This window comes from Colletotrichum spaethianum (assembly GCF_022836535.1).
Source record: "Colletotrichum spaethianum MAFF 239500 DNA, contig11, whole genome shotgun sequence".
Lineage (NCBI taxonomy): Eukaryota > Fungi > Ascomycota > Sordariomycetes > Glomerellales > Glomerellaceae > Colletotrichum > Colletotrichum spaethianum.
Window position 1 is genome coordinate 329,401 of NW_026054781.1, and position 25,331 is coordinate 354,731.

General features: G+C 54.8%; 10 protein-coding genes and 1 non-coding gene across 11 annotated transcripts; 9 read left to right on the top strand and 2 right to left on the bottom strand.

The window, feature by feature from the left end:
• Window positions 1–861: 861 nt before the first annotated feature.
• ColSpa_05017 (uncharacterized protein) lies at window positions 862–2,283 on the top strand (the record flags this gene model as incomplete). The annotated part of the gene is made up of 3 exons (XM_049271229.1): window positions 862–1,035; window positions 1,330–1,700; window positions 1,812–2,283. The coding sequence occupies 3 exons, from the start codon at window positions 862–864 to the stop codon at window positions 2,281–2,283; spliced, it is 1,017 nt and encodes a 338-aa protein (XP_049127186.1).
• Window positions 2,284–2,734: 451 nt separating this feature from the next.
• Window positions 2,735–3,658, bottom strand: ColSpa_05018 (uncharacterized protein; the record flags this gene model as incomplete). The annotated part of the gene is made up of 1 exon (XM_049271230.1): window positions 2,735–3,658. One exon carries the CDS (start codon window positions 3,656–3,658, stop codon window positions 2,735–2,737), a length of 924 nt encoding a protein of 307 aa, XP_049127187.1.
• A 2,126-nt stretch (window positions 3,659–5,784) lies between these two features.
• On the top strand, window positions 5,785–7,020 carry ColSpa_05019 (putative GTP-binding protein; the record flags this gene model as incomplete). The annotated part of the gene is made up of 2 exons (XM_049271231.1): window positions 5,785–6,921; window positions 6,973–7,020. The coding sequence occupies 2 exons, from the start codon at window positions 5,785–5,787 to the stop codon at window positions 7,018–7,020; spliced, it is 1,185 nt and encodes a 394-aa protein (XP_049127188.1).
• Window positions 7,021–7,816: 796 nt separating this feature from the next.
• On the top strand, window positions 7,817–9,026 carry ColSpa_05020 (uncharacterized protein; the record flags this gene model as incomplete). Its single annotated transcript, XM_049271232.1, has 3 exons — window positions 7,817–8,076; window positions 8,136–8,825; window positions 8,963–9,026. 3 exons carry the CDS (start codon window positions 7,817–7,819, stop codon window positions 9,024–9,026), a joined length of 1,014 nt encoding a protein of 337 aa, XP_049127189.1.
• Window positions 9,027–9,405: 379 nt separating this feature from the next.
• ColSpa_05021 (uncharacterized protein) lies at window positions 9,406–12,579 on the top strand (the record flags this gene model as incomplete). The annotated part of the gene is made up of 1 exon (XM_049271233.1): window positions 9,406–12,579. One exon carries the CDS (start codon window positions 9,406–9,408, stop codon window positions 12,577–12,579), a length of 3,174 nt encoding a protein of 1,057 aa, XP_049127190.1.
• A 1,160-nt stretch (window positions 12,580–13,739) lies between these two features.
• On the top strand, window positions 13,740–16,038 carry ColSpa_05022 (uncharacterized protein; the record flags this gene model as incomplete). The annotated part of the gene is made up of 2 exons (XM_049271234.1): window positions 13,740–14,669; window positions 14,743–16,038. 2 exons carry the CDS (start codon window positions 13,740–13,742, stop codon window positions 16,036–16,038), a joined length of 2,226 nt encoding a protein of 741 aa, XP_049127191.1.
• Window positions 16,039–16,808: 770 nt separating this feature from the next.
• Window positions 16,809–17,551, top strand: ColSpa_05023 (FAD-dependent urate hydroxylase; the record flags this gene model as incomplete). The annotated part of the gene is made up of 3 exons (XM_049271235.1): window positions 16,809–16,976; window positions 17,054–17,179; window positions 17,234–17,551. The coding sequence occupies 3 exons, from the start codon at window positions 16,809–16,811 to the stop codon at window positions 17,549–17,551; spliced, it is 612 nt and encodes a 203-aa protein (XP_049127192.1).
• Window positions 17,552–17,625: 74 nt separating this feature from the next.
• Window positions 17,626–18,520, top strand: ColSpa_05024 (6-hydroxynicotinate 3-monooxygenase; the record flags this gene model as incomplete). Its single annotated transcript, XM_049271236.1, has 4 exons — window positions 17,626–17,765; window positions 17,845–17,903; window positions 17,967–18,045; window positions 18,109–18,520. 4 exons carry the CDS (start codon window positions 17,626–17,628, stop codon window positions 18,518–18,520), a joined length of 690 nt encoding a protein of 229 aa, XP_049127193.1.
• A 460-nt stretch (window positions 18,521–18,980) lies between these two features.
• On the top strand, window positions 18,981–19,063 carry ColSpa_tRNA_131. The gene is given in 2 exon segments: window positions 18,981–19,017; window positions 19,029–19,063. It is a non-coding gene; the product is annotated as a tRNA-Asp (tRNA).
• Window positions 19,064–19,987: 924 nt separating this feature from the next.
• On the bottom strand, window positions 19,988–21,306 carry ColSpa_05025 (putative acid phosphatase; the record flags this gene model as incomplete). The annotated part of the gene is made up of 2 exons (XM_049271237.1): window positions 19,988–21,006; window positions 21,060–21,306. 2 exons carry the CDS (start codon window positions 21,304–21,306, stop codon window positions 19,988–19,990), a joined length of 1,266 nt encoding a protein of 421 aa, XP_049127194.1.
• Window positions 21,307–22,386: 1,080 nt separating this feature from the next.
• On the top strand, window positions 22,387–24,021 carry ColSpa_05026 (laccase-1; the record flags this gene model as incomplete). The annotated part of the gene is made up of 1 exon (XM_049271238.1): window positions 22,387–24,021. One exon carries the CDS (start codon window positions 22,387–22,389, stop codon window positions 24,019–24,021), a length of 1,635 nt encoding a protein of 544 aa, XP_049127195.1.
• Between the last annotated feature and the right edge of the window lie 1,310 nt (window positions 24,022–25,331).

The following is a 25,331-nucleotide window of genomic DNA, read 5'->3' on the forward strand; positions in this document are numbered from 1 at the left end:
ATGCGTAGAGCCATAGTGTATTCAGTATCGACAAGAGCTTCTCAAGGCGGTAAAAAACGGGTTGACTGGTGCTCTGAAATGGAAATTATTGTGACATGGCGCAAATAAATCGTAAGGCTTCAAATGAAATTGAAGTGCGCACCACACCACCGCAAGAGATTACTCATACTGTCTTCAAGGTGGTTGCTTTGGCTTTAGTTCTCTTCATGTGTTCGTATACTCGTAAAACTCTGGAAAGGTGCAAAATGGGATGGGGTGGTATTCAACCTCCATGGTAAAGTTTTTGCACTATCCCAGGAATCCAGGTCGAGACCTGGATGGCCACAGGGAGACGACCCCTCGGCAGGGGACGCAATCCCTCCCCGACGGGTAACATGACTAGATCTAGTGTGATGATGCTTCCTTGAACGATGCCACCTGAAGCTGGTCCTCCTTGTCAGGAATTCTTGTTCTTCCGATGGCGGACCAAGTCTCATCTAGCTTCAACGTCACACTGCCAACGGACGTGGTTCAGACGACCGTTCATCACCGGATTATGCATTTGCCCTGCTATTCAATCCCACCATCTCGACCGCACTGCAACAAGCCTGATACTCGGGCTGGATGCTTCCCTAAGATCACCGCCCAAGACGCCATCGGTCACAGATTGTCCGGCAAGAAGGGAAAAGGGGTTTCTTCGATCATTGCGTACATCCGTCGCTGTCAGGTTTCAGGTATCAGTTCGCATCGACGAGAAATCTGAAATACAAAAGCTTTCTCAGCGGCCCCGGACTCTCGAGGGCCTTGGGAGAAACTCCTCGTAGCCGAGCCTTCCAGATTTCATTTCTAACATCAGTCCCCCGGCAAAGAGCAGTCGTATTTATGGCTACCAATGCGGCCCCAGTGATCCGGACCGAGTCAAACGGCCCGCTCGTGAGTGGGATCGCAATCGGCTTCGTCATTGCCTCTGCCGCTGTGCTGTCCCTTCGGCTCTATACGCGAGTTCTTCTCCTGAAGACGGCCGGGAGTGATGACTGGACCATTTCGATGGCGATGGTATGCACATTCCCTGTGGTACTGTCCGCGACTTCTGCTGACCAAACGCCAAAGGCCTTTGCTTTGGTCGTCACTATAGCGGCATGCCTGGGTGGGTTGAGTGTGGTTTGGAAGGCAAACTTGTCTATAGACCAAGATGCTGACGGTTTTGGGGTGCGACAGAAGTCAAGTTTGGTATGGGTAGACATATCGAGAACGTCTCGGCGGCGGAGACAGCGGAACAAGTCAAGGCTCGTTCCTTTCCCGAAACCCCATTCCGCCCTCTGCCCGACGGCCGACTAACAAGCCCAACAGTATCTTCTCGTCGACATCCTCAACTACAACATGGGCATGAACGTCGCCAAAGTGTCGTTCCTCCTCCAGTACCGGCGCATCTTTGTCTCGAAAGTGGTGCAACGGGTCTGTTTCTGGGCGATGGTATACGTCGTCATCTGGGCGTGCGTGCAGGCCACGCTCCTCGGCCTCTCATGCCTGCCCATCTCGTTCATCGTGCCCGGAACCTCCAGCTTCTGCCTCGACACGCTCTCCATCTGGTACTTTTCCTCGTCCATGAGCCTGGCAACCGATTTTATGATCTTCTGCATCCCACTGCCCTCGGTGCTGAGACTGCAGCTGCCCAAAAAGCAGAAGGGCATGCTCTTCTGTATCTTTTGCATGGGCTTCACGTAAGTAGAAACCTCACCCCCTGAAGTGCCTTCGTCCCGATCCTTGCATCCGCAGTTCCGTACGCCGCTTTCTCAGGACCTCTGTGACTCACGTGGTGGCCATCGTCGCAGGGTATGCATCATCTCCGCCTACCGCATGTTCACCCTCCGCGCCGCCGTCTATAGCGAGGACCCTTTATGGGACAACATCGGCGCGGCGATCTGGTCCGTCATCGAGCTCAACACCTCCATCATCGCCGCGTCGCTGCCCACGATCCGGCCGCTCCTCGCCAAGTGGCTGCCGGACGCCGGCCTCTCGTCCGCGCGCAACAAGACCAGCGAGTACAACCGCCACGGCCCCTCCTCGGGCATCTCCCGCAGCAACTTCAGGGAGCTCACCAGCGGGCGGCGCGAGAACGAGACGAGCACCGAGGACCTCGTCCTCAAGGACATGGGTGCCGGCCATGCCGCGACTGCGCCGTCGGTGTATTCGCACGTCACGGCCCAGCCTAGGCTGGGCGGTAGCCAAACGGCGGGCGGCGACTACAAGAACCACATTGTGGTGACGACGGAGACGAGTATCAACGAGCGTCGGCGGGCGTAGGGGCAACAGCCGGGGGCACGGGTTGGTAGTTTGTGTGTAATGGCTTATAGGCGGGCTCATACCAAAATGCCAGGGCCGTGTATGATTGTGCAAGTTGGAAAGGGAGAGGATATTTGTGAACTTACCAATACCCTGGTCACCAATTTGAATGCTAAACGTTTCTGCGTCCGTATTGATCTTTTGGCAATGTCACTGTGGAAGGGACACTTCGTTCTTGTAGGTGGTCTTGGTGTCAAGGGGCTTTTGTTAGTTGAGGCTTTGCCATTCTATCTACAATTTCATAGTCTGATATCCCAAGAGCAACCTTCGCCCCTGAACCTCGCTCGACAAAAGAAAAATGGTATCGATTACCCCGTAGACTGATGTTACACAAATCTTGAACGCTTCTCACGCGTCTTCCGTCTCTATCAGACAAACGTATAAGTGCCCCCGCGTACCGCGCCAGACCGCGTCAACACGCGACCTTGACCATCGGCTCCCAAGGCCGGGTCGTGTTCCAGAGGTAGGTTTCGGGCGGCATGCCATCGTCCGAGGACAGGAGGTACTTCACGTACACGGGCGGGACGACGGACGGGATGGGAGGGAGGAAGTCCATCCTGTCGCCCTCGTCGTCGTCCGACATGTCAAAGTCAAAGTCGTAGTCGTAGTCGTAGCTCAGGTCGAAGCCGAGGTCAAATTTAAAGTTGTAATAGAAGTCGCACACCTCCTCGTCCCGCTCCACGACGGTCGGCATCGACTTCTCCACGACGCTGCTGCCACTCGCGAGGCTCGACATGAAGCTGTTCACGTTCTCCTGGTAGACCTCAGGCTGTAGGAGGTGGGCCTCGTTGACGAGGACCTGGAAGCGCACGGTCTGGATGTCGATAACGACGCGGTCGACCATGGCGGGGAAGCCGTAGGTGCAGCCGCTGCTCAGGGCCCAGGACTCGCGGCGGCGGTCACCGTTGCTGTTGCCGTCGTACCAGACGGCGGTGCCCGTCTCGGACGTGTCGCGGAGGATGAGACGCTTCTCAGCGTCAAAGGTGATGTGGCAGTGAACGGGGCTGATGCCTGGGAGAGACGGCAGGACGACGTCGCAGACGTCTGGGTCGGTGCCGAGGGCGAAGCCGAGGTGGTTCTTGGGAGGGTGGGTGAAGGATAGTTCGAGCGCTGGGCGGAGTTTGGACTGGGATGGTGAGGACTTTGTGAGGACGGAGGGGTCGATGGTAGGCGTAGAGGGCGTGTTGTTGGGGTTTGGTGTTTGGACGATGGGCTCGTATGATGAAGGAATCGTGTCGACTCTTCTGGTGGTGTTTTGGGGCATGCGGATAGTTTCAAGGGCAGGCTGGTTGGTGCTAGAGGGCAGCAGCCAGGCGATTACGTTTGTGTTTTCCATTTCCAGGATGTGTATAAGTCGAAAGGCTCGAAGGGCAAATGGCAACGCTGATGAGTATTGACGGGAAAATATTGATGATGATGATGAAGCAAAGTGGGCTTGCGTGAGCGAAAGTGTATGAAAGCGAAATTTCTTGAGCGAAAGTGGGCGAGGTGTTGTATCGCTTCGCGGTGACCTTTTAAATAGTCGATATTATCGAGGTCCTCAAATGAGTGATGTATTGTATGATGATGACTGCAGATTCTGGTGTTCGAAAATCAAGAAAGAAATATCGTAAGACCAAAGAAGTCACTTGATCCTCTTATACCACGAGTGAGAGCGAGCCAGTTGGCGATGTTTTGGTAGCCCGGTTGCATGGGGGGCGCATCCACTGGATGAGCGCAGCGTGTTGGCCACAACAAGAAACAAGTCGACGACAACCACTAGGCCGTCGCATCGTCTGCTCTGGTGGGGACCGTCGAACCGTAAACAAAGGTAAACAATCAACGACCCCCGGGAAGAGCCTCTCTCCCATGATGCCCAACATCCAGTACGGTTCGCGTGAAACGGGGAGAGGGCGAGTGAGTGCTTGCAGGCGTGCAGCACGACGGGAGCGCGTCAGCCAATGGTTTCCTCGCCACCCGCACGGGCTGTTGGCATAGCATTTCTGGGGGTTTGGCTGGCGAGAGCCGCGTTTTGCTGGACTGGTTACTGGGTTTACGGGCAGAAAAAAATGAAACAGGCATGGGTTTGCTGCGGCTGTGACTCACTTGACAGCACATCCACGATGCAGCGCAACGCGACGAACACCAGCCAACGCCAATCGCCCGTCCGAAAAAGAAAACTTTTGGTTCGCTGCGCGTGCGCGTGTTGGTTGTCATGGATGCGGCCGAGTGGAGGAGGAGGGCCTCAGCTACAGGCAGCTCATGACCACAGTCCTGTGCCATGCCCGGCGTCTTTAAAAGTGAAAAGGTTTCGGGAACCCGGGATGAGCAAAGGAGATGCACCTGATGCAGGAACCCGCACGAAGGGGCGGGATCGGATGGGAAGCCGTGTGCATCTTTCGAGGGCTGACGACCTATTGAGAGACGTTGGATTTAGCATGTTGTGCCCGTATGGTTTCGGGCTCCCATTGCGATACACCAGGAGGGACAATGTTGCCATGAGCACTGTCGGCGGTGGTGGGTTTTGCTCGTTGGCTGCCGAGGACTTTGGCTGGTGCAGCGCGCGGTTGATTTTTAATGCTGACTGAGAAATCCCGGCAACCCGACATGGTGGAGGCTCCCATTGGTTCACGCTTAGGTGATGCTCTTGGATGTGGCTGCTCTGATTCCAGTCTGGATGTCTGTTTAGCAATCGGCGATCTCTGGTACCAATTGTAGATGGTTCTTTTGAGGAGAAGGAGGGAAGTGAAATCAAATTCTTCATTCCGTTGAGTCTTCTCAAAGCAACCGTCGGCTCTGCTACTGGCTCTAAACTGGTGATGGCGCGTTGCGAGGACCGGAGATAAAGCAGCGCGAGGTCCAACTTTCCTGGATTAGCCGATTCCAGGATGCGATGATGTAATCATCAAGACCCCACCGAGGCACTCGTCGGCGCACTCACACAAAATGCTCAGCGTGGAAAACGGCTGACCCCGCTAAAGAGACCCTGAAATCCAACTTCGAGACACTGAGTGAGGGCCGCTGGAACACCCCGCGCGCGACGGCCTGCGGCTGGAACCTCGGCGAACCGCGGTCGATGGCCGACTTTTTTTTTGGGGGGGGGAGTGTCCCGCGCACGCGGGCGCTGGCATGCAGGCCAAAGAAGGAAAAGCAACCGGCACACAGTTGCCCCCGCGCTGTCATCACATCTGACTGCATGACTAATTGACAATCCCACCACTCCTCCCACCACCGCATTTCACCACCTCGCCGTTCGGAGCGGAACCGGTCACCGATTTGATTATACTCGCCGCTCACGCCGCTGCCCCGTCATCCCTCTGCTCTCCCCTCGTGACATCTGGCTTCTTCCTGCCAACTCTCCTTTTCTGCTTATTCGTGTCCATACCCAACTGGCAAATGCCTACTGGAATTGGCCCTCCCTCGTCTCGACTTAATCCACGCATCAATCCCCCACTTCCCCATCCTCGAACCGTTACCCCCGCCATGCCCGGGTTCGAAGGTAGGCCAGACGGCGCCGATGCGCCCAAAGACTGGCGCGAAGAGACTACACATCTCCCATCCTTCTACTCCCCGAAAACGAAGCCCCTCGACGGCCCGGCCGACCATGCCGAGGCCGCCGCGAACCCCGAGCCTCAACAATTGGACCTGTCCGACCCCGCCGCACCCGTGAGGGCCGAAGACGATGCCGCCTCAACAACCTCAGCTAGCCAGATCCCGCCGCCCTCCCTGCTGTCGCCAGCCTTCACGCCGCCCGCGACCCCCGGCACATCGACGCCTCTCAACGGCGAGGCCCCGCGCGGCGTTCCCGTTGACAGCTCCGTGCCCTCCGGCGGCTGCGGCACCAAGCGACCCCGCCTCCTCGAGACCCTGCCCGAGGTGCAATGCATCGTGCGAGCGCGCATCCCCACTGTCAACGGCACCGAGATGTTCCTGCACCTCTACCAGAACAACGTCGACAACAAGGAGCACCTGGCCATCGTCTTCGGTCCGCATATCCGGAGCAAGTCGCTCGACGCGCCGCGCCCGGGCGAGACGGAGATGGACCGCATGATCCGCGGCGCGTACACGGGGCGTCTGTTCCCTGGACGGTCGACGAGTGGTATGCCCGGCGGCGTTGCCACCCCCGTCGGCGAGGAGCCGCCTGCGCAGCGCGGCCCGGCGCTCGTGCGCATCCACTCCGAGTGCTATACCGGCGAGACCGCCTGGTCTGCGCGGTGCGACTGCGGCGAGCAGCTGGACGAGGCGGCCAGGCTGATGAGTCTGCCCGGCAACACCAATGGCGGCATCATCATCTACCTGCGCCAGGAAGGCCGCGGCATCGGCCTCGGCGAGAAGCTGAAAGCGTACAACCTGCAGGACCTCGGCTCAGATACGGTCGAGGCCAACTTGCTCCTGCGCCACCCTGCGGACGCTCGCAGTTACGGTCTCGCGACGTCGATGCTTTTGGACCTGGACCAGCACGAGGTGCGCCTGCTCACAAACAACCCCGACAAGATCCGGGCGGTGGAGGGCCCGAACCGTGAGGTCAGAGTGACGGAGCGCGTGGCCATGGTGCCGCTGTCTTGGAAGGGCAGGGGCGGATTCAGGAGCAACGAGGTCGAAGGGTACCTCAAGACAAAGGTGCGTTTGCCTGGTGCAAAGTGCGTGGCGCTGCGACTAACTCCGTGACAGATTGAAAAGATGGGACATATGCTTGACATGGGCGGCATGCCGTCATGAGACTTGTTAACCGCAGAGTTGTGTAAGCGCTGGGAGTGGATGAAGATGGGAGGCGGCCGGAGTGATCAAAGCATAGGGTAGAAACGGCGTTCGGATTTTTGAGACGAATACCTGGGATTGGCGTATTTGGCATATCTTGTCATCTGGAGCCTCCAACAGCTTGGAGATGCTCATAGTACCCCGTTGGTTACTGGACTCATGGCAATTCATAGATCGAAAAAAAATATTATTGAGGTGGTGGCTGGTTTCTGTCAGATATACGTTGGCAGCCGGTCGAGACAAGTCGGCACAGAATAGTGTCATTGAATCGAGACACATGGAAGAGGGTGCACAGCATGGCTCAACGCATGTCCAGAACTGACACAAACGTGATTCTGCTTTTTACAGACACCATAGGTTTCTGCTGGTTCTGTCCCATGTTTGGGATGAGACACCTCGTAGTCATTCCCACTAGACGATCTGGAAGCCTGGAGGTGGCGTGGCGTCTGGTGGCCAGCCGTCGGCACGTCCACACGCAACGGCCCGGCCCCACTTTCCAGAAATTTGCGTCAGTCGCGATTGGAGCTGCAGCTCTCTCACCTTTCCTCTACGCGCGTCTAATTGATTCCCTTTCGTTTTCCAGCGTCTACTCCCAAGGTTTCCCTAAGTGGAAGATCTTTTCTTTCCTACTTCTCCTTCCAATCCTGTGCTACTACTATCTTTCCCTAATCCGACCGTACAAAACCGCATACGGCGACCTTTTCATCCTCCATGCATTACACCGCGCGCGACACGATATAACTAACCCCCGGCGAAGATGGAGAAGGACTTGCGTTTGCGCCTCGTCGTGCGACGCCACGGCGTGCCCGACGTCAAGCTTCTCTGGAACGCAACCACCGACGACGATCTGACCATCTCGAAGCTCCTGACCCAGATCAACGAAGTCGTTCCCTTGGAGAGCGGCGAATGGGGCCTGGAAGACTACGCCGTGGAGCTTAAGGATGCCTCCGGCGACGGCTTCGAATGCGTCCACTACCACCTTGTGTCCAAGGTGCTCAAGGATGATGACCAAGTCCTGTAAGTTTCTTCCATCTTGTTGCGATCCTTCCGCCTGATCCGAGCTAATGACGTTCTAGTGTTCGACCTCTCCTGACTGGCGATCTCAAGCGACGACGACTGAGCGGCAGACACCAAATATCGGCTGATGGAAGGCATCTCGTCGACGGCCTTGCCTTCGGACGGTCCTGGTTGCGAGCCCCTCGAGACCGCCCTGCAGTCACTCTCCCGCCGAGGAAGAAGGCCCGAATCGCTTATAGCAGTGAAGACGAAGAAGACTCCCTGCCTGAAAATGACGAGGAGCTTCCAATGCTGGAGTACGGGTCCACGAGGGCCGAGGGGGACCCGGCGAGCGTTAAGTTGCGCACACGTTTCTACGACGCGGACTCGGATAGCAACTCTGAAGACGAAGACGACTTCGAGCCTGCCCCGGATGGAGCCGAGGATGACGACATGGATTCGGAGGACGGGAACATCCAAGACGAGCTGCGTCTGCTCAGGGAAGACAACGCCGCTGTCCGAGAAGGCGACATCCTCGAAGAGCTGCGCGAAATCCGAGATAGGAGAGCGTCGAACGGGCCAAGCAGCAGTCGTCGTTCGTTAGAGGCTTCTAGCGACTCTCCCGCACCATCGGCAAGCAACGCACTTGTTAGACCCGGAGGACGAGCCTCCAGACACCGCCTCAACCTGGACACCCTTGATAAGATAGCTGCTTTGAGAGCGGCGTTCCCGGGTGCACAAGTATCCACCATTGAGGAGACTCTGTTACGGTATGATACGGACTCGGCGAAGGCATATCGCAAGCTTCGCAAAACGTTGGCTGCCCGCCTCAGTCTCCAGCAAACTTTGGACCATCAGGCGAGAAGTTTGTCGAGTAGCCCTATCCGGCATGCGCACTCGAGCACAGGACGGGAACTCGTTCTCAGGGAGTCAAGTTCATCCGAGAGGGCTTCCCGTGCCACCGCGCATGATGAAGATGAGGACGAGGATGAAGAGAATGAGTCTACAACGCTCAATCATAATACTCTTGCAGATCGTGGTCTTGGAAGTGGCCAAGAGAGTTCAGTTCCTGACTCTGATTCTGAGTCCGAATCCGATTCGGACTCTGATTCAAGTGTCGCCGTAGCAACATCTGACCCCGATCGAGAGATGGAGAGCTCTTCCGAAGATGACGAAGACGACGAAGACGATGACGATGACGACGACGATTCGGTGGTTGCCTCTTCCGATGACGATGGCGACGGCAATTACGATGACGGCGACAAATCAAGTGAGTCGGAGCATAACGGATCCGTTTTGGACGAAGAAGGTGCAGACTCTGTCGAACAGGATGGTTCTAGCTCGGATAATATGTCGAGCTCGGACGGGTCTAGCAGTGGTGGGTCAAGTGTCACATCCGCAAAGAAGCATGCCGCGGTCTCCGTCTCTTCGTCGGACTCCTCTGATTCCTCATCGGCGGACAGCAGCAGCGACGAGTCTAGCTCAGACTCTGAGCCTGAGGAGATCCCTAGCAAGACTCTCTCCAGCCAGCGTCAGATTTTGGAGCCTGCCCAACCCCAGCCATCTCGAAAGGTGGCTCAAGCCCCGCCAACCGCAGCAACCGCACCCGCCCAGGAGCAGCCTGATGTTCCTCCCGGACAAGGATTGAACAAGACTCAGAAGAGGAACGCCAGGCGCAAACTGGCCAAGCAGTTGGCTGCCGGCAAGTCTATGTCGGCCCAGGGCAGCGAGGAGCCTTCTCAAGCTCCTACTACAAGGGCCAGTGTAGAAGAGGCAGCGTTCCTTGCAAGAAAGCAAGCGCTGCTCAACGCCATTGCCTCCGATGGCCCGGTCGATCACTTTAGCGAAGAGACATTTCAAAGGATTTCCGACTCTGCCCCGCAAGAGATGGAAGTCGATCAACCCTCCACCGCTGTCGCTGATCCCGCGGAGACTTCGCAAAGCCGAGCTGCACAAGTGGATGAGACATCTGCCCAACGTCGAATGAGGCCAAACATTGGAGCCACGCGGCGGATGCTCATGGGGTCTCTGGGCCTCAAGAACCCCAAGACCAAGGCCGATGAAGACAGAATTCGACAAGATCTGATGAAAGGTGTCCGCCCACACACCAACGCTCGTCTGGCCGAGGCGTCGTCACACTCTGACGTGCCCCCTCAGACACAAGAATCGGTAGAGGAAGATCCCGAAGCCTGGCGCGAGAAAATCGCTTACCGAGCCGTAGAATGCTGTCACGACGGGATCGAGCTCTCGGAACCGCCATTTCCTTTTGTCCAACGGTGGGACCCCCAACAGCAAGTGGAGGAGTGGTTCGGTTCGAAGAACAAGCGCGGGGGGAAACGTAAGCGCGTACAGCGCAATCAAGCTCAATACTACGAAGAAGGAGACTCTCAAGCGTCGAAGAAGCGTCGTGTAACCGGAGAGAGTGTGGGCGTGACCTTCTCGGATGCGGCCGAATCTTTGGAGGAAGGAGACACGACTCTCAACTACGATGATCCGCCTGACGAACCTGCGGTAGTCAAGGCCGCTGCCGAAGGGAGCCAGGCGACGGACATTGATGATCTCCCTTCACTGCCGTCGGACCTGACTACACTTCCAGATCTCCGGCCAGGAGAGGCAAAATTAGGCATGGTCATCACCTGGAAGCAGTGGCTGCTGTCTTCAGCAACTAATTGGCAACCCGAAGTCGTCAACCTGACTGGCATTCTTGTCAGAGTGCACGACGAGGATGCGACTGATCTCGAGTTTCTTCTGGCTCAACGAGATCGAGACGTGGATAGGACCGAGAAAAAGTACGACGAAGACACAGGAGAGAGGGTGTACGACCGTTTTGAAGCCCCTGACGACGACGAAGACGATGCGGACGATGAACCCGACCAAGGATACCGGAGATTAAAATACTCGGAGCTTATAGAACCTAAGATCGTGCAGCTACCCCTGGAAGACCAAACAAAGGCCACCGGCAATGAGGAGTCGAGCGCTGCTCCGACCGACAGCATTGTTCATGAGACCGTTTACGACGACCAGAGCCAGCTCTCTCAGATCAATGGGGAGAATGCTGGCCAGTCCGAGACGGATGTAGATGGAAGTCAGTTACTAGTCGATACAGAAGATGGTCGATCCAAGGCTAATACGGATGACGCACAGCCTCAAGTCGTCGCGGACAGTGACCTCCGACTTGATGTTACCGCAGTAGACAATCAGCCCAGACATAACCCCGATACACAAGGCGATAATGTAGGAGACATTGACGAAGCGAATATGCCGACCCCTCGAACGAATAGCCCCGCAAAGGATGGCCACCCAGTGCCAACAACAGAGGACGCAGACTCGCAGAACTCGAACGGCAATGCCCTCTCTATTTCTTCGGACCGCCGCCATGAGATCAGCATCATAATACAGGAAGCGGCTTTTCGCAAGGATATCTCACCCTCTGTCATACGTCAGAAGACCAGTAGTCCCTCTCGCCAACTGTTAGAGATGGTGGACGCTGCCAATAATTCCCGCGTCGCGTCGAGATCTCCCCTTTCCCAGGAAAGCATGGCCAAGGATACCACACCAGTGCCTGACAATGAGCTCAGTTTTGCAGCAGGAGTCACTGTTCAAGGGGCTGCCGCGCCGCCTTCTTCCGCGAGCAGTATCCGGAGTGGTCGGCAGCTTGATCCCGATGACATTAGCTTCAGTATGGGCGGTGAAGATCTGCAGCAGGTCAGCGACACCGGCGATGGCTCTCTCGTCGTCGATGCCGACGCGTCGACCCCGAAAGCTAAAGCGCAGACGCCTACTCGGGCCAGGGAGGATTCTGATTCGGTTTCAACCGAGAAGTCCTTCCCGTCGCTGGCGAGTCTGGCTCGAACTGCCTCGCAACAGAACTCGCAAAAGCAGGCGCAAAGCCCTTCCAAGTCTCAAGTGTTGCTAGCACTCGCATCTCGCGACTTGACCATGCAGCGCGATGAGGAGTATGAAGCTGCAATGCGCCGGGTTGACGGCACCGACGATGACGAAGAAGACAGGGATGATGGGCCGCCGCTGGAGCTTATAAGCACCCGAAAACGGCTGTTCCCCAACTCAAGCCAGCCAGATTCGCCGTCTCTGTCTGAGTCGGCAGACTTGCCTGGCATGAAGCCAGTTGCAAAGTCGGAAGCCTCACCCATCGTTGACAGGCAAGACAACAAGCCTTTGCTGCGGAAGCGAGAGCGCAAGAGTTCTTCCTTCGTAGTCCCTCCTGGTTCTCAGGTGGTCACATTATCGTCAAGTCCACCCGGCTCGCCTCCCCAAGAAGACTATGCGGAAGACGACATTGATGCGGATTATCAGGACGACAACAAGAGTGGCAGTCAGCCGCATGGGGCTGGTTGGGTGCAGAAAACTAGGCCATCCAGGGCCAGTTCGCGGGCTAAAAGTATGCCGGCGAACCAAGGGCCAGCAAAGTCGGCGAGTGCGCGGAGGTCTACCCCTTCCAGTTCTCTACCTGCCAAACCCAGTGCGAGGGGAAGGGGACAACGCAAGGCATCGACAAAGTTTTAGGAAAGACTTTTCGCTTGCAGGCGTTGATAGTGTGCGTGTGTGTGTGTGTCAGTGGACAAGGGGTTAGGCATTGGAACTGTATTACTAGCTTTTACTTGCTATGCAAACATGGGCTGGGGCGTTAATACCCGTACCTGTCAGGTACTTTGTATCAATGAATTGATTGACGATGGTTCCGTCTACAACTTTGCAACCTTGCGTCAATACCCGTGTTCAAAGCTCGCTTGGCTTTTCTTCGATCTGTGGTGTTGTTCACACGCAACACCTAGAACCTAGAGCCGGGGACCCCGAAGTAACACCACATCGGCTTAGCGTAACTATAACGACATTTTGCTTACTGCGGTTACAGGCAACAGTATAACCCCCCGGTGGAGTAGATGGGGCTTGAGCTGCCACCACCAGCTCAAGCAGCAATACTCCGTTATCCTAGTGAACTCTGCCTACAATTCTGACCACTGAGCGTCACCACCCTCAGTGGCAGTGGTGGGATGTGTCTTTTCATGACCTGGCTAGGAGGTTATACATACCCCTACCACCGTAGTACTTGCCGGTCTTTTTGCTTCCCTAGACACGGACAGGTCGGCTTGTCTATTGGCGCGAGCCCTGAGTCAGCGCTCTGGAACGGAGGACGGAGCTTAAGGTTGGCCGACGACGGAACCACGGAACCACGGAATATGGGCCGGCCTTTTCGGTACTGTGCCCCTGCTGGTAGTTCACCGGCAATTGCCCGAGCGAGCTAGTTATCGGAAAACAGCATGTCAGTCCCCGTCGTTTTTTCGATATAGGTAGCCTTCTTTTCCCTCCTTAGCTACGGGGGTACGAGATTAGCTCACGGTCCATCCCGCTTCCTGCCAAACTCTACGCCCCACCACCACGCCGCCTTCGGAATGCTTACTCGGAACGCTACGCATGCATCCAATCGGAGAATAGACAAGCAGGCTCTTTACCAATGCTCGCAATGTCAACGTCGATATCACCGCACCGAACACCTCGCACGTCATGTTCGGTCTATACACACCAAGCAACGGCCTTACCCTTGTAGGCTGTGCGCCAAGGCGTTTGGGAGGTTGGATATCCTTCGGAGGCACGAGGTGACACACGGTGACGAAACTGGAGCGCAGCTACACGATGTTGGTGACAGAGTCAGCCAGGCTTGCAAGATGTGCAAGGCGGCGAAGGTGAAGTGTTCTGAGAGGAAGCCTTGTGTAAGATGTACACGAAAAGGGGTCACGTGCGAGTATGAAGGTGTCGAAGACGGTGCTGAGGAGCTTGATGAGATTCACGAGGGGCAGCAAAACCAACCTTCGACTAGGATCGAGGACGTCACTGCAAGTGAGACTGGTGTTGGCCCCGAAGTCAGCCCTGCCCTCAACAACGCACCTATGCGCACCACACCTTTGCCCTATTTCCTGAACTCGCGCAATGCGCAGTATACACCGGTACATGAGGAAGATCTCTGTATAACTGAAGACTTATCTTTCGGGGCCGATTGGGGTTTCGCGATGATGGACTTGGCGTACTTGCAGACCCAGCTCAACGTCCCCAGCACAATGACCGCCGCCGTGGGCTTCACGCCCGACGTAGCGCAGCAGCTGCCGTTATCCCCTGCGAGCCACGGAACCTGCGAGACGCTATCCGTAACAGGCTCTTGGGAGCCGCAGAGCAGCGAGAACACGGAGATGGAGAGGCCGCATCTGGCCGCGGACGAGGCCAACCTCAAACCACCCAGGATGAAGCAGGCGCCTCCTGGGACAGTCCCCCTCGCCCCCACTCTGTGTCTCTCGGCGGCCGCGCGGAACAGCATTGTCAGTATGATCCTCAACAACACCTCGTGCGCCAACGCGGTGCCGGTGCTCGCGGCATTCCCGTCCACCGGCGCGCTGGACGCGCTCGTCGGCGTCTACGCGCGCGACTGGGAGGCGGCCAGGATCAACGATTTCATACACCTCCCGACGCTGGAGCTCGAGCGCCAGCGGCCAGAGTTGCTGGGGGCTATCGTCGCGGTCGGCGCGGTCGGGGCCGGGTCGACGGTGGCTCGCAAGTTTGGGTTTGCGATGCAGGAGGTCGTTTGGGTGTCGGCGTTCCGCAGCGTGAGTTCTCGCCTCTCCTCTCGATTGTCCTCTCGGTCTTTTCTTGCTCGCTGACGCGTTTTTCTCGGCATAGTGGGAAGGAAATAACGCGAGCTTGCGCGACATCGCTCTCTCCCAGGCCTTCTTCCTCCAGCAACAAATTGCCTTTTTCAGCGGTGTCAAACGGAAAGTCGCGCACGCCGAGGCGTGTTCCAACTCTATGCAGGTTCTCCTCAAGAACGGCGGCCAAATGCAAGGCGCCATGGAACCTGACGACGTTGCTTCGCTTGAAAGTTTGCTCGGTCTAGACGATCAGTCTTTGGGCGACGCGTGGCGCCGGTGGTTAACCCGCGAATCGCAACGCAGACTGGTGTATGCGGCGTACATCATGGACGCCCACGTCTCCATGGCGCACGGGATACAGGTCCAGTCGTCGTATGCCAATATGAGGATCCCGTTTCCAGCGCCAAGGAGATTGTGGAGAGCGGAGACTGCAAAAAGGTGGAGGGAGGAGATGATGCTGCTGCGAGGGGCGTCCCGGCCGTCCTCCACACTGTGCCTGAGGGATGTCATGGGTGACCCGATGCTAGTATCCAAGCACTGTGCTCTGGTGGATGCGGACTTTATCGTTCTTGGTTTCCTCGCTGGACTCTGGACGCTTGTCAAAGAGTGCCAGCAACTCGGGGCCATCAGCAAGGGAGCAAGAAGCCCCTGGAGCTCGATGATTCTGTCGGCGAGGCGTGTAGAGCTCTCCTCGATGTTGAAGCTCTTTACCTCCCAAGTGCAAAATGCCGGTCTCAAGATCTCTACCGAAGCCGAGCTGCTGACCGAGGTGCTCCACATGCATATTCTCGCACCTGCGGATGACTCCCTGCCACTGCAGGTCTCGAGTCAGCAGTCATCTCCCATGACGGCGTCCGGCTCTGGGGCCCTTGAGACGACGGAGTACCGCGGGGCGTTGTGGCGGGCGGGGAGAACGGTGCGCGCTGCTGCCCGGTTTCCGGCCGGGACGCTGTGTGACATTTATGCCATCGCGCTGTCTCAGGCTGCTTCTGTTCTCTGGCGGCATGGTGTTCTTTCGTCGCAGACACGGGGACGAGATACAGGTTCGGAGCATGGTTCTGGCGTTTGCATTGTGGATGGGGACGAAACGCAAGAGTATCGGGTGTTGAGCAAGGACACTCGTCTCGCGCTGCTCGGAACGGAGCCGGAGCCCGTAATGCTAGAGCATCCGGCGGGAGTGGCGGGGCGTATAAGGGGTGTGATTGAGCATAATTGGAGGGATTCTTGGATGCCTTCCCGTGTTGAGGAGGTTTGTCGTACGCTGGAAGCCCTCGGAGTGGCGGCCCGGCGATACGAGGTAGACCCAAATGACGGCCAAGGACCCTAGCTGTGCTCCAGCTTTGTGCTTGATCCTGATAGCTGCCAGGGAGCTCCGAGAATGAAGCTCCGAGAAGATGTGACTTCTCGCCCAGAAGAGAAGTGATCATTCCCCGCTCTCGGCTATGCTCTCCACAAGCCGAGAGCGGCGAAGATGCCGCATATGGTACGCCGCAACGATGGTGGATAGTTCAGAAGCAGGATTGTTACTTTTGTCTTATTGAGTGGCTCCGACAGAGTTGATCGGTTCTTGGCTTGGATGTGACTTGTTTATGCAAATCCGGAAACCTTGGCCTAGGAAAAACTCTGATAGTTACCCAAAGCAGCGTGTTCAACATCTAGGTATCTGAGAGCAAACCAGTACATGATGGCTAGGCGAGTCTGCTGTCACTTGCACATTCCAAGGGTGGCATGCATAGAAGCTTTCGTCAGGTGGCATGCCGGTCCGGCCCGCAGGAGAGCTAACGGAAATAATTAGCCTTCTTGTCAAGATGATACAAGCATCTGAATTCGGGAAGTGGTGCAGAGCCGAGGCCCGTCAAACGCATCGTGGTACTGGCTCGGCTCTCCACCTCCGGCTCCCATCACATCGGGGCCAGACGTCCATCTAATCTTAAACCTCATCTGCCTGAATTGTTCAAAAACTGGCACAATCACAGCTTCTATTTAGTACATCTGATTTTTTCTTGCAAGGCCGCCAACAAATCACTAGCGGCTTAGCTCTCATCGTCTACACCTTGATAATCCGCAGATACGCCGGTCTCTTTGGTCGTCCTCGACATGGCGATCCACAAAGAAAGTAATGATGATTCCTACTGCCTTCCACCAAGAACGGCTACGGAACAAAAAGATGATACGGGCAGTAAGCTGCAAGTCGGTATCATCGGTGCCGGTATTGCCGGCTTAATGGCAGCCGTGGCACTGCTGGAGAGCGGCCACGACGTTGACGTTAGTTCCAGTGCTTTGAGTTTCCCATCATATGTCAAATTTCCCTGAATAGTCATTGACTTCCCTTGATGACATAGATCTTTGAGAAGTCACGTTTCAAAAGCGAAGTGGGAGCAGCGATCAGTACACCTCCCAATTCATCCCGTATTCTGGCACACTATGGCTTCGATTTCGAGAGGGCCAGGGCCACCGGTGTCGAGAATGTTAGTCCCGAGCTCCCGCGTGGATTGGAATCCCATTGACTTTTTCTCTGCTAGATTATCTTTTACGAAGACCCTTCTAATACCGATGATAAGAAGGTGGTTCCATGCACCGACTACACGTCAACATACGGAGCTCATTGGTACCTCTTCCACCGCGTGGACTTGCACAGCGAGTTGAGGAAGTTAGCGACAGAGGCCACGGCCACGAGGTCACAGATCGCCCGTCTTCACCTTGGTACATCTGTGTCCGGAGTTGACGAAAACGGGACGATCCGTTTCGAGGACGGCACCAGCGTCCAGAAGGACATTGTGATCGCCGCTGATGGCATCCGGGTGGGTGTTATCACGACCTTCAACGACAACCGCTGCTAATTTGTTCTGATTCATTTATTCAGTCCACCTTCTTGTCTACTGTCGTTAAGAATGCAGCCCCTGCCAAGCATCAGATGTCCATTCTTCGCTACATGGTACCCTCCGAAGACTTGATGGCCGACCCGGAAGTCGCTGCGTTTTTCAAAGACAGCTTAGCGTCGATTCGAAGCCTCTCTGATCTTTCCAAGCGGGCCATTCTCTACGGTTGTCGGGGGTATGTATCTTTGCGAACGACCCCCCCCCCCCCCCCCCCCCCTTGCATTGGACACGGATGAGCTAAGTAATGGTCTTAGGGGATCCCTCCAGAACATTGGCATTATGTACCCTTCTCAGCTCTCCATAGATGCAGACGGTACGTTTATTCCTCCTCCTCTGACCCTTGACCGCCGTTGGTCACTCAACTTTGTTCATGTAGGGCACGACATATCCGCAACAGATGGATTCGCATCCAAGGTCCTTGCCGAATTCCCCAAGACGTTACAAGATGCTTGCCGGTAAGTCTTACATCAAGTGCAGCTCGTCCTCTGGTTCTTTGAAGTAACTTGACATAGCCACAGTCAAGCAAAGAGCATCGGTCAATGGAAACTCTTTACCCGGACGCCACTCGAGAGACTCGCCCGCGGACGTGTCGTCGTGATAGGGGACGCCGCACACCCCATGCCTCCTCGTGAGTATTCCCACTTTTTGCTCATCTTTGAACCTGCCTTCGTTAACCTTATTCACCCAGTGCGTGCTCAGGGGGCATCCATGGCGATCGAAGACGCAGCTGCGCTCGGCGTGCTTCTTTCCAAGATCGACTCTAAAGAGGAGATCTCGACCCGGCTGGATATGTTCAACAAGCTCCGGTTGAAGCGCGTCGCGGCGACGCAGCTTTTGTCGGCTGAGCACAGGTGGGACCCGACTGTGCTCTCTGAGGAGCAACGCGGATATTTTGATGGCAAGGTTCCTCGTGAGTGGTCTCCCTGCTAATGTGTGAACATTACACACGTCCTTATCTGACCGTGCCATTGTAGAAACCGAGGATGACATAGAAAGGTACAGTTTCGAGCATGACGTTATCCACGATGCACACACAATCCTGCGAGACAGTTGCCAGCAAAACTAGTTTTAAATGCTTTGGTGGATAGAATATCACAAACACTTGATCATCAGTTCGTACTTGTCGTGGATTCGTCTCAACCTGGTAGAGATGAACGAAGCGTCCTGAAGCGGCATTGTTCTTTTTACATTTCTCCGTAGGAATTCGAATCAAAATTGGCAATGATTTTATCTCGATGCAAGCTGATGCTACTCCATCGCGTCAGTGTAATTACAGGGTCAGTTGTGCCCAAAAAGGATTGGTGGTGGTGTGGAGCAGTTCGTAGACTATATAATTATGTTGAGTTTGAAGCTACCCAACCAACTATCAATGGATGAACACATCCACCAATCCCCGATAGTCTAGTGGTGAGGATATCTGCTTGTCATTCAAACGATTCGCAGGGGACCGGGGTTCAATTCCCCGTCGAGGAGATTCTTTTGCTGTCGTCGTAACTTTTTCCCGCTCTCCATCTTTGTTCTTGAAAGCAGAAAAAGAATTTTTCAACTTTTAATTTGTTTAACTTTTCTTTTTGTGCAGTTTGATATCTGCGCAATCAGTGCAAGGCTAACAAAGTTTTTTGACAGCTGCAGCGGAGTGCATGAGAAGACTTTTTTCACGAGAAATACATCAATGAGCGAGTCTTAACGGGAAGAGCAACCGCACTCCAACGCTTGTTCTATGGAATTCGACGATATCGATGCCTCACTAATACACAACCCCCCATTCAGACAAAAAAAGTGATAAAGCGCGCATCTGCAATACAAAGCATCCCCATTTGGCAACACGGCGTCAAGAAATTGCACTCGTCAGACCAAGCCACGGTGGACCATGGGGATTGTGGAGAACTCGCTAAAAAGCAAAGTCAAGCTTTTGCCCAGCGGCGATGCCAAGACCAACCACGTGCATGGATACCGGAGCCAATGTCCCTTGCCGTCCAACCAATCATGGAGAATTAGTTACTTACCTTCCGAAGCAGGCAATGCCGGGAGGGAAGTGAAGGTCTGTCCCCACTCCAAATGCGCCCCTGTTGAGTTCATTGCCTGGTCTGGTGAGGGTGCTTCGTCGACGTCACAAGACTTATGTGTTGGTTATTCGCGTCATGAGTGATCAGGGTAAGAAATGTTGCGAGAATTCGGGAAGTCGTCGGCCGTTGGCACCCGTTCTCCTCCAGTTCAAAATGCCGCCTCTTTCTCTCGCTTTAAATCTATGCGACAAGCTATCTAGTTCAATAGTCTTGCCACAGTCGTCTTGTGACTTGGAAGTTTGAGATGAGTGATTGGTGACCTCTATTAATGCTATTTTGTCGAGCAAATTCAGCCATTACTCTTTGCGATGCCACGCACTCTATGAAACATCTATGCCTCGTATCCCTTAGGAGGATTAAGTCCATCAGGGACCTGAACGGTATCTTCGTAGTATGTAGGTGCTTGGCTGTCCTTCCAAGTCTCCTTCACCGAGTCAAGGATTTTTCTCCCAGCCGCGTTATCTTCCAGTGCCAAGTTCGGCTTGGGGTACTGCTTCGGGGCGTTGGTATTGAAGAAGCCCGCGTACGACTGGTTCCAGAATCGATTGGGCACTGTCGCCGCGCAGCTCCACTGACGGACAACACTCTTTGTCTTGTCAGCCACGTACTTGTAGACGTTCGCGCCAACATCCCATCTTCCAAGAGTAGGAAGATCCCAGTTTGCCTGAACCGTGGCGAGCTCCGAGTAGTGATTGTAAAAGTTTGAGTCTGTCGTGCCAACCAACTCCTTAGGAACGGCGTCACCCAGGAGGATGCCGAGGATGCGGTTCTGTTGACCGTACGTCTCGTTCTCGTCAAACGTAATAAGCACAAGCGTGTTTTTCATGAAGTTCTTGTCCTCGAGAAGGGGCTCCAGGAGGTTCCTCGTCCAAGTGCCAGCAACCGTGACAGACGTGTCGTGGCCGTCGCTTGTCATGTTGGGCGTGATCCAAACCCACTGCGGCAGCTTATTGTCTTTGAGATCCTTGTGGAACTGGGATTTCTCAGGATGGGTCATGGAAATGTTCTTGATCTGCGACAAGCGCTTTTCGGAGCTCGTAACGCTGTCGAAGAAAACGGGCGGGTTGTGCTTGCGCACATAGTCGTTTGCGCCATTCTGTTGGTTTACCCACGCCATGCCCTCGAACCCCGAGTAGGGCAGGTCTTCCTGGTAAGTACTCCAGGAGATACCCTTGGTATCGAGGAGGTCAAAGACCGTCGATACGTTACGGTCGGCACGGTTGAAGTTGTCATTCTGCATACCGAGATAGTCGCCGCTGACGGAGGCGAAGTAGTTTGGCTCCGAAGGATGGGTGACGGCAAAGTTGTTGTCCAGCAAGATGCCTCGCTGGGCCAACCAGGACAGATTCGCTATCAAGATGTCAACAGGTACCGTGGTGCAAGCCTCAAAGATTAGAACTTACGGTCACCACGGGCCTTGTCATAGTCGGTGTTTTCATTCCAGATAATGACGAATCGGTCAAAAACCTTTCCCTTGACGTTGCTTGTGGGACTACTCGTCTTCGCCGTCGCAGCAGCAGCAGCAACTGCTGCGGCACCCGTGGCGGTGTATTTCGTCTCCCAGCCCGTGGTGCTGGGTGTCGCTCGAGCCTCAATAGCGGCAGCGTGAGCGCTTGCTGCGAAGCAAGCAGCAAGAATGGCGCAACGCATCATGTATTAAGATTAAGCACGAAGCCTCAACGAAAACGAATGGCAGGTAAGATGGCGTACCTTGGCAGGTCGAAGACAATTGCCTGTCGACCTAGGACATCAGATCTTATTATGTTTCGTCAAAGCGGCCATGCCCGTTTCCGTAACTTTGCAGCGTCGAGGCAAGGATGTGGGAAACCCAGTCCCTGGCGTCGGTGCCACGCACGCCCCGAATGGATCGAGCGGCAGACCAAACAGAACGGAAGCAATTGTCAGTTGCTCTGATTAACCCGACTGTCTTGGTTAGTTTCCCCTCATTCCCGTGAACTAGCCCCCAATTATCGACGCAGGTGCTAAGCTTAGTCGTGATTGGACCAGCGATAGCCGTTGGTTCGCGCACGTGTTGGCCACTGGAATGCCGATTCAACCGAGGGAGGGTGACAATGCAGATCACAACGCCACCACTCGCCGTCTTTCTCGCTCCTAATACCTGCACGCCGCATTTCGCCGACGGCATTTCCCTTCCTAACGGCCATATGGTCGTATTCAACAGCACTCATTCTTTTGGTTTTTTCAAAAATTGTGCATCTGCCATGATGAGAAGCAGAGACCATCATGGATCTTGAACGAGTTGAGCGAGGAAGCATTCAAGAGTTATCGTTGAGTCCCGCGGCCACCTTGAGGGTTGCGGACCAACCTTTGGACGATGCATCTATCAATTCATTGACGGACGATAACTCTGAGAAGTCGCCATTCCTTGGCCTTACTCACGCCGAATATGATGATGAGCTCCCGCATCGACGACGTAACCGAGGAAACGCGTCATGGAGGACTGGCTTGTCCGCAACTCTGTTCGGGACCGTTGTTTTCTTCATTCTTTTCTATGCATCAGACGTGCTCTATTCAGCAACCTCAACAGAGAGTTCAACGGCACCAGTCTATGTGATCAAAGAACCGGTCTCACCAACACCACACTTGAGGAACTCTTCCGATTACATTCTCAACCCTTCGTGGGAGTTCAATGCGGCTAGAAGCATCAGAGAATATTATTGGATTATTCAAGATGCGACCCTGAATCCAGATGGGATTATTCGACCCATGATGCTAATCAACAACCAATTTCCTGGGCCGCTCATCGAATGCAACGAAGGAGACACCATTGTCGTCCATGTGCGGAATGAAGCCGTCAATGCTACCGCTATTCACTTTCACGGCATGTTCCAAAATGGTACAAACTCTATGGATGGTACTGTCGGCGTCACTCAGTGCCCGATTGCTCCCAACGCCACGTTTATATACCGATTCACCGTCGACAATCAGTCGGGTACATACTGGTATCACGCGCATCACAGCGTACAAGCTTCTGATGGGCTTGTTGGTCCTTTGGTAGTTCATTCGAGAGGCGAGAAAGGCTCAGAGGGCATGTACGCGACCGACCGCGTCGTGATGATCCAGGATCATTATCACAACACCTCTGCCGAGCTGTTGATGGATTATCTTCAACCAGACCAAGAGAACGACGAACCTGTTCCATCTAGTGGACTCATCAACGGAAGGAACTATCGAAACTGTTCCGATTTTGATGGTTGGGAGTGCCAGAATCATGCTCCTCGATTAGAGTCGTTGGAGACCTTCGACCTAACTCCAAACGAACGACATCGCCTGAGATTCATCAACACTGGTGCTTTCGCCGAGTTTCAAGTCGAGATCGACGAGCATCCCTTCTACATTACCGAAGTAGATGGCACAGCCGTCCACCCCGAACCCTTTCATCGTCTCAATGTTCTTCCGGCACAGCGCTACAGCGTGGTCCTGGAGACGAACGTCACGACTACGGACTCTTTCTGGATGCGCGCCAGGATGATCACGCATTGCTTCGCATCACCGAATCCCTGGCTTGACCCTGAAGTAAGGGCCGTCATTCGGTACAACACACCAGCAAGCTCTAACGACATAGCTGCAAGGGATGCTGCAGACGTACATGCCGAGCCTCAGAGCAAAAGCTGGGATGATGCTATTGATGTGGACTGTCGGGATATGAACACCACCATTCTCAGACCTGTCGAGGCAACACCGGCGCCAAAGATCACCGCGTCAATGTTCCTCCGTGCCAACTTTGAAATTGGCGCTTGGCGTCTGTCTCGAGGCTTCTTCAACACTTCGACATGGCACGCCAACATCACGTCGCCAACTCTTTATCGACTCATGGAAGTATCAAAGGCCGATAATGACACATTACTGCCTCCGACAACTGGAGTTAATAGCTTTGCCTTCGACTCGGAAAAGGAGTTTGTGTACCAGACTACAGGAATCCAGACCGTGGACATCATCATCAGCAACTTTGATGACGGGGCGCATCCCTTCCATCTCCATGGTCATAAGTTTTTCGTACTCAAGCAAGGTCCGACGGGATACCCGCCGGAGAACATTGAGGAGCTGGAGGAAGAGCTCGCGGCCACTGGCGTTTTGGCCAACCCATTGAGAAGAGACACAGTGACAGTCCAAGGCTACGGCTGGGCCGTCATCAGAGTCGTGCTGGACAACCCTGGGCTGTGGGCGTTCCATTGCCACAACTCATGGCATGCGGAGGCGGGCATGACAATGGTTATTGCCGCGAGGGTTGAGACGTCTAAGGAGTGGAATGTGAGCGAGGAGGAGATGAACCTTTGCAAGCTGCCTGGGGTTGAGAAAGGGGCTCGGCCGGCCGACGACATCTGGTTTGGGAACTTTGGCTGAGATTAGACATTAAGTCCTAGGCAAGTAGTCAACGATCAAACCGACAAATGACCGAGGAACCCGTAGGATACACCGCCATTATGACAACCATTGACTGATCCCGCCAGCCGCCCAACAGCCTAGGGTTGAGAGGGTGGAACTTACTCCGTCAGCTAACAAAAGCCCCTGCCACGCAGATACTAGCCCCGAGGTACACTGAGTAATCTAGGAGCTATTTGCTTCCTGGGCGCTCTATGCTCTTGTACGTCGTGAAGCTCACTGCTGTGGCCGAGTGAAAAGGAGATTCAACGGGTAAGTTTCGTACAACAAACTTGCAGTGAGCACCGAGCGATGAGGGCATCAAGGTATCTGCGGCCGCATGCATGTTACGATAAGCCTCGCATACAAAATTTTAAGATGCTGCTTTGATCGTCCAGGAGTGGCCGGGGCCGCCGGGTTGAAGTCAGACCATGCTCGACTATGACATCTAGACCTCGCATATCTTCAGCAAGCTAGTCTGCTTCCAGGTCTTGGGCGGGGGCATAACAACAGTTGCGAAATGAAGAGATGGGCAACCGGGGCGGTACTAACTTGATCTGTCTCAAAATTCCACTCTGCAAAGGGGCTCGCGTGCATCAGTGGTCCCGTTATGCTAATCTCCTATCCCGCGTAGAAAATGAAGGTCTAGACCCTTTAGTTCTCCTTGAGCGGCGACTTTGTCGAAGCGGGTTAGATTGCAATCGCCACACGTGTGGTCCGTTAAAGACATGAGCTTGAAAGGAAAAGGAGCGTGTTGGTCCCCACTTTTTCGAGTGGATGACAACTTTGGACGAAGAGGAGACAGCTGATGCGTCGAATTGACAACGGAAATGATGACTTTTTGAGCTTGATGCCGTCGCTTGCGCCGTTGGCCCCAGTTTCTCGCATTCTGTTGGTTTCCTTCTGCGATGCACTTGCTGTCGAGTGCCGAGTTCCATATTATTATTGGGGTAGCGGTTCCAGCTTGGTCTCGGCGAAAGTCATTCATGTGAGGGAGTCATGACAAGGCGTGTGACTCTTCATTGCGGGCAGACTTCGCATTCGGTTTCACGAATGTCGACGCCATCGGTTGCCATAAACGACCTGTCGAGAGTCACATCGACTTTGACGATGGAGTCAAGAATTATCGACGGCAAGACAGACGGAAAAACAAAACACGATGTGACGTTGAAATTGGATACTCTGACTTTTGACTGGTGCAAATTCAGGACTTCAGTCCCTAGCAGCCGTTCAGATGACCCGTGTTTCATCGGCTGAACACGAGGAAGCACAAACTCTAATCCGAATCCAGG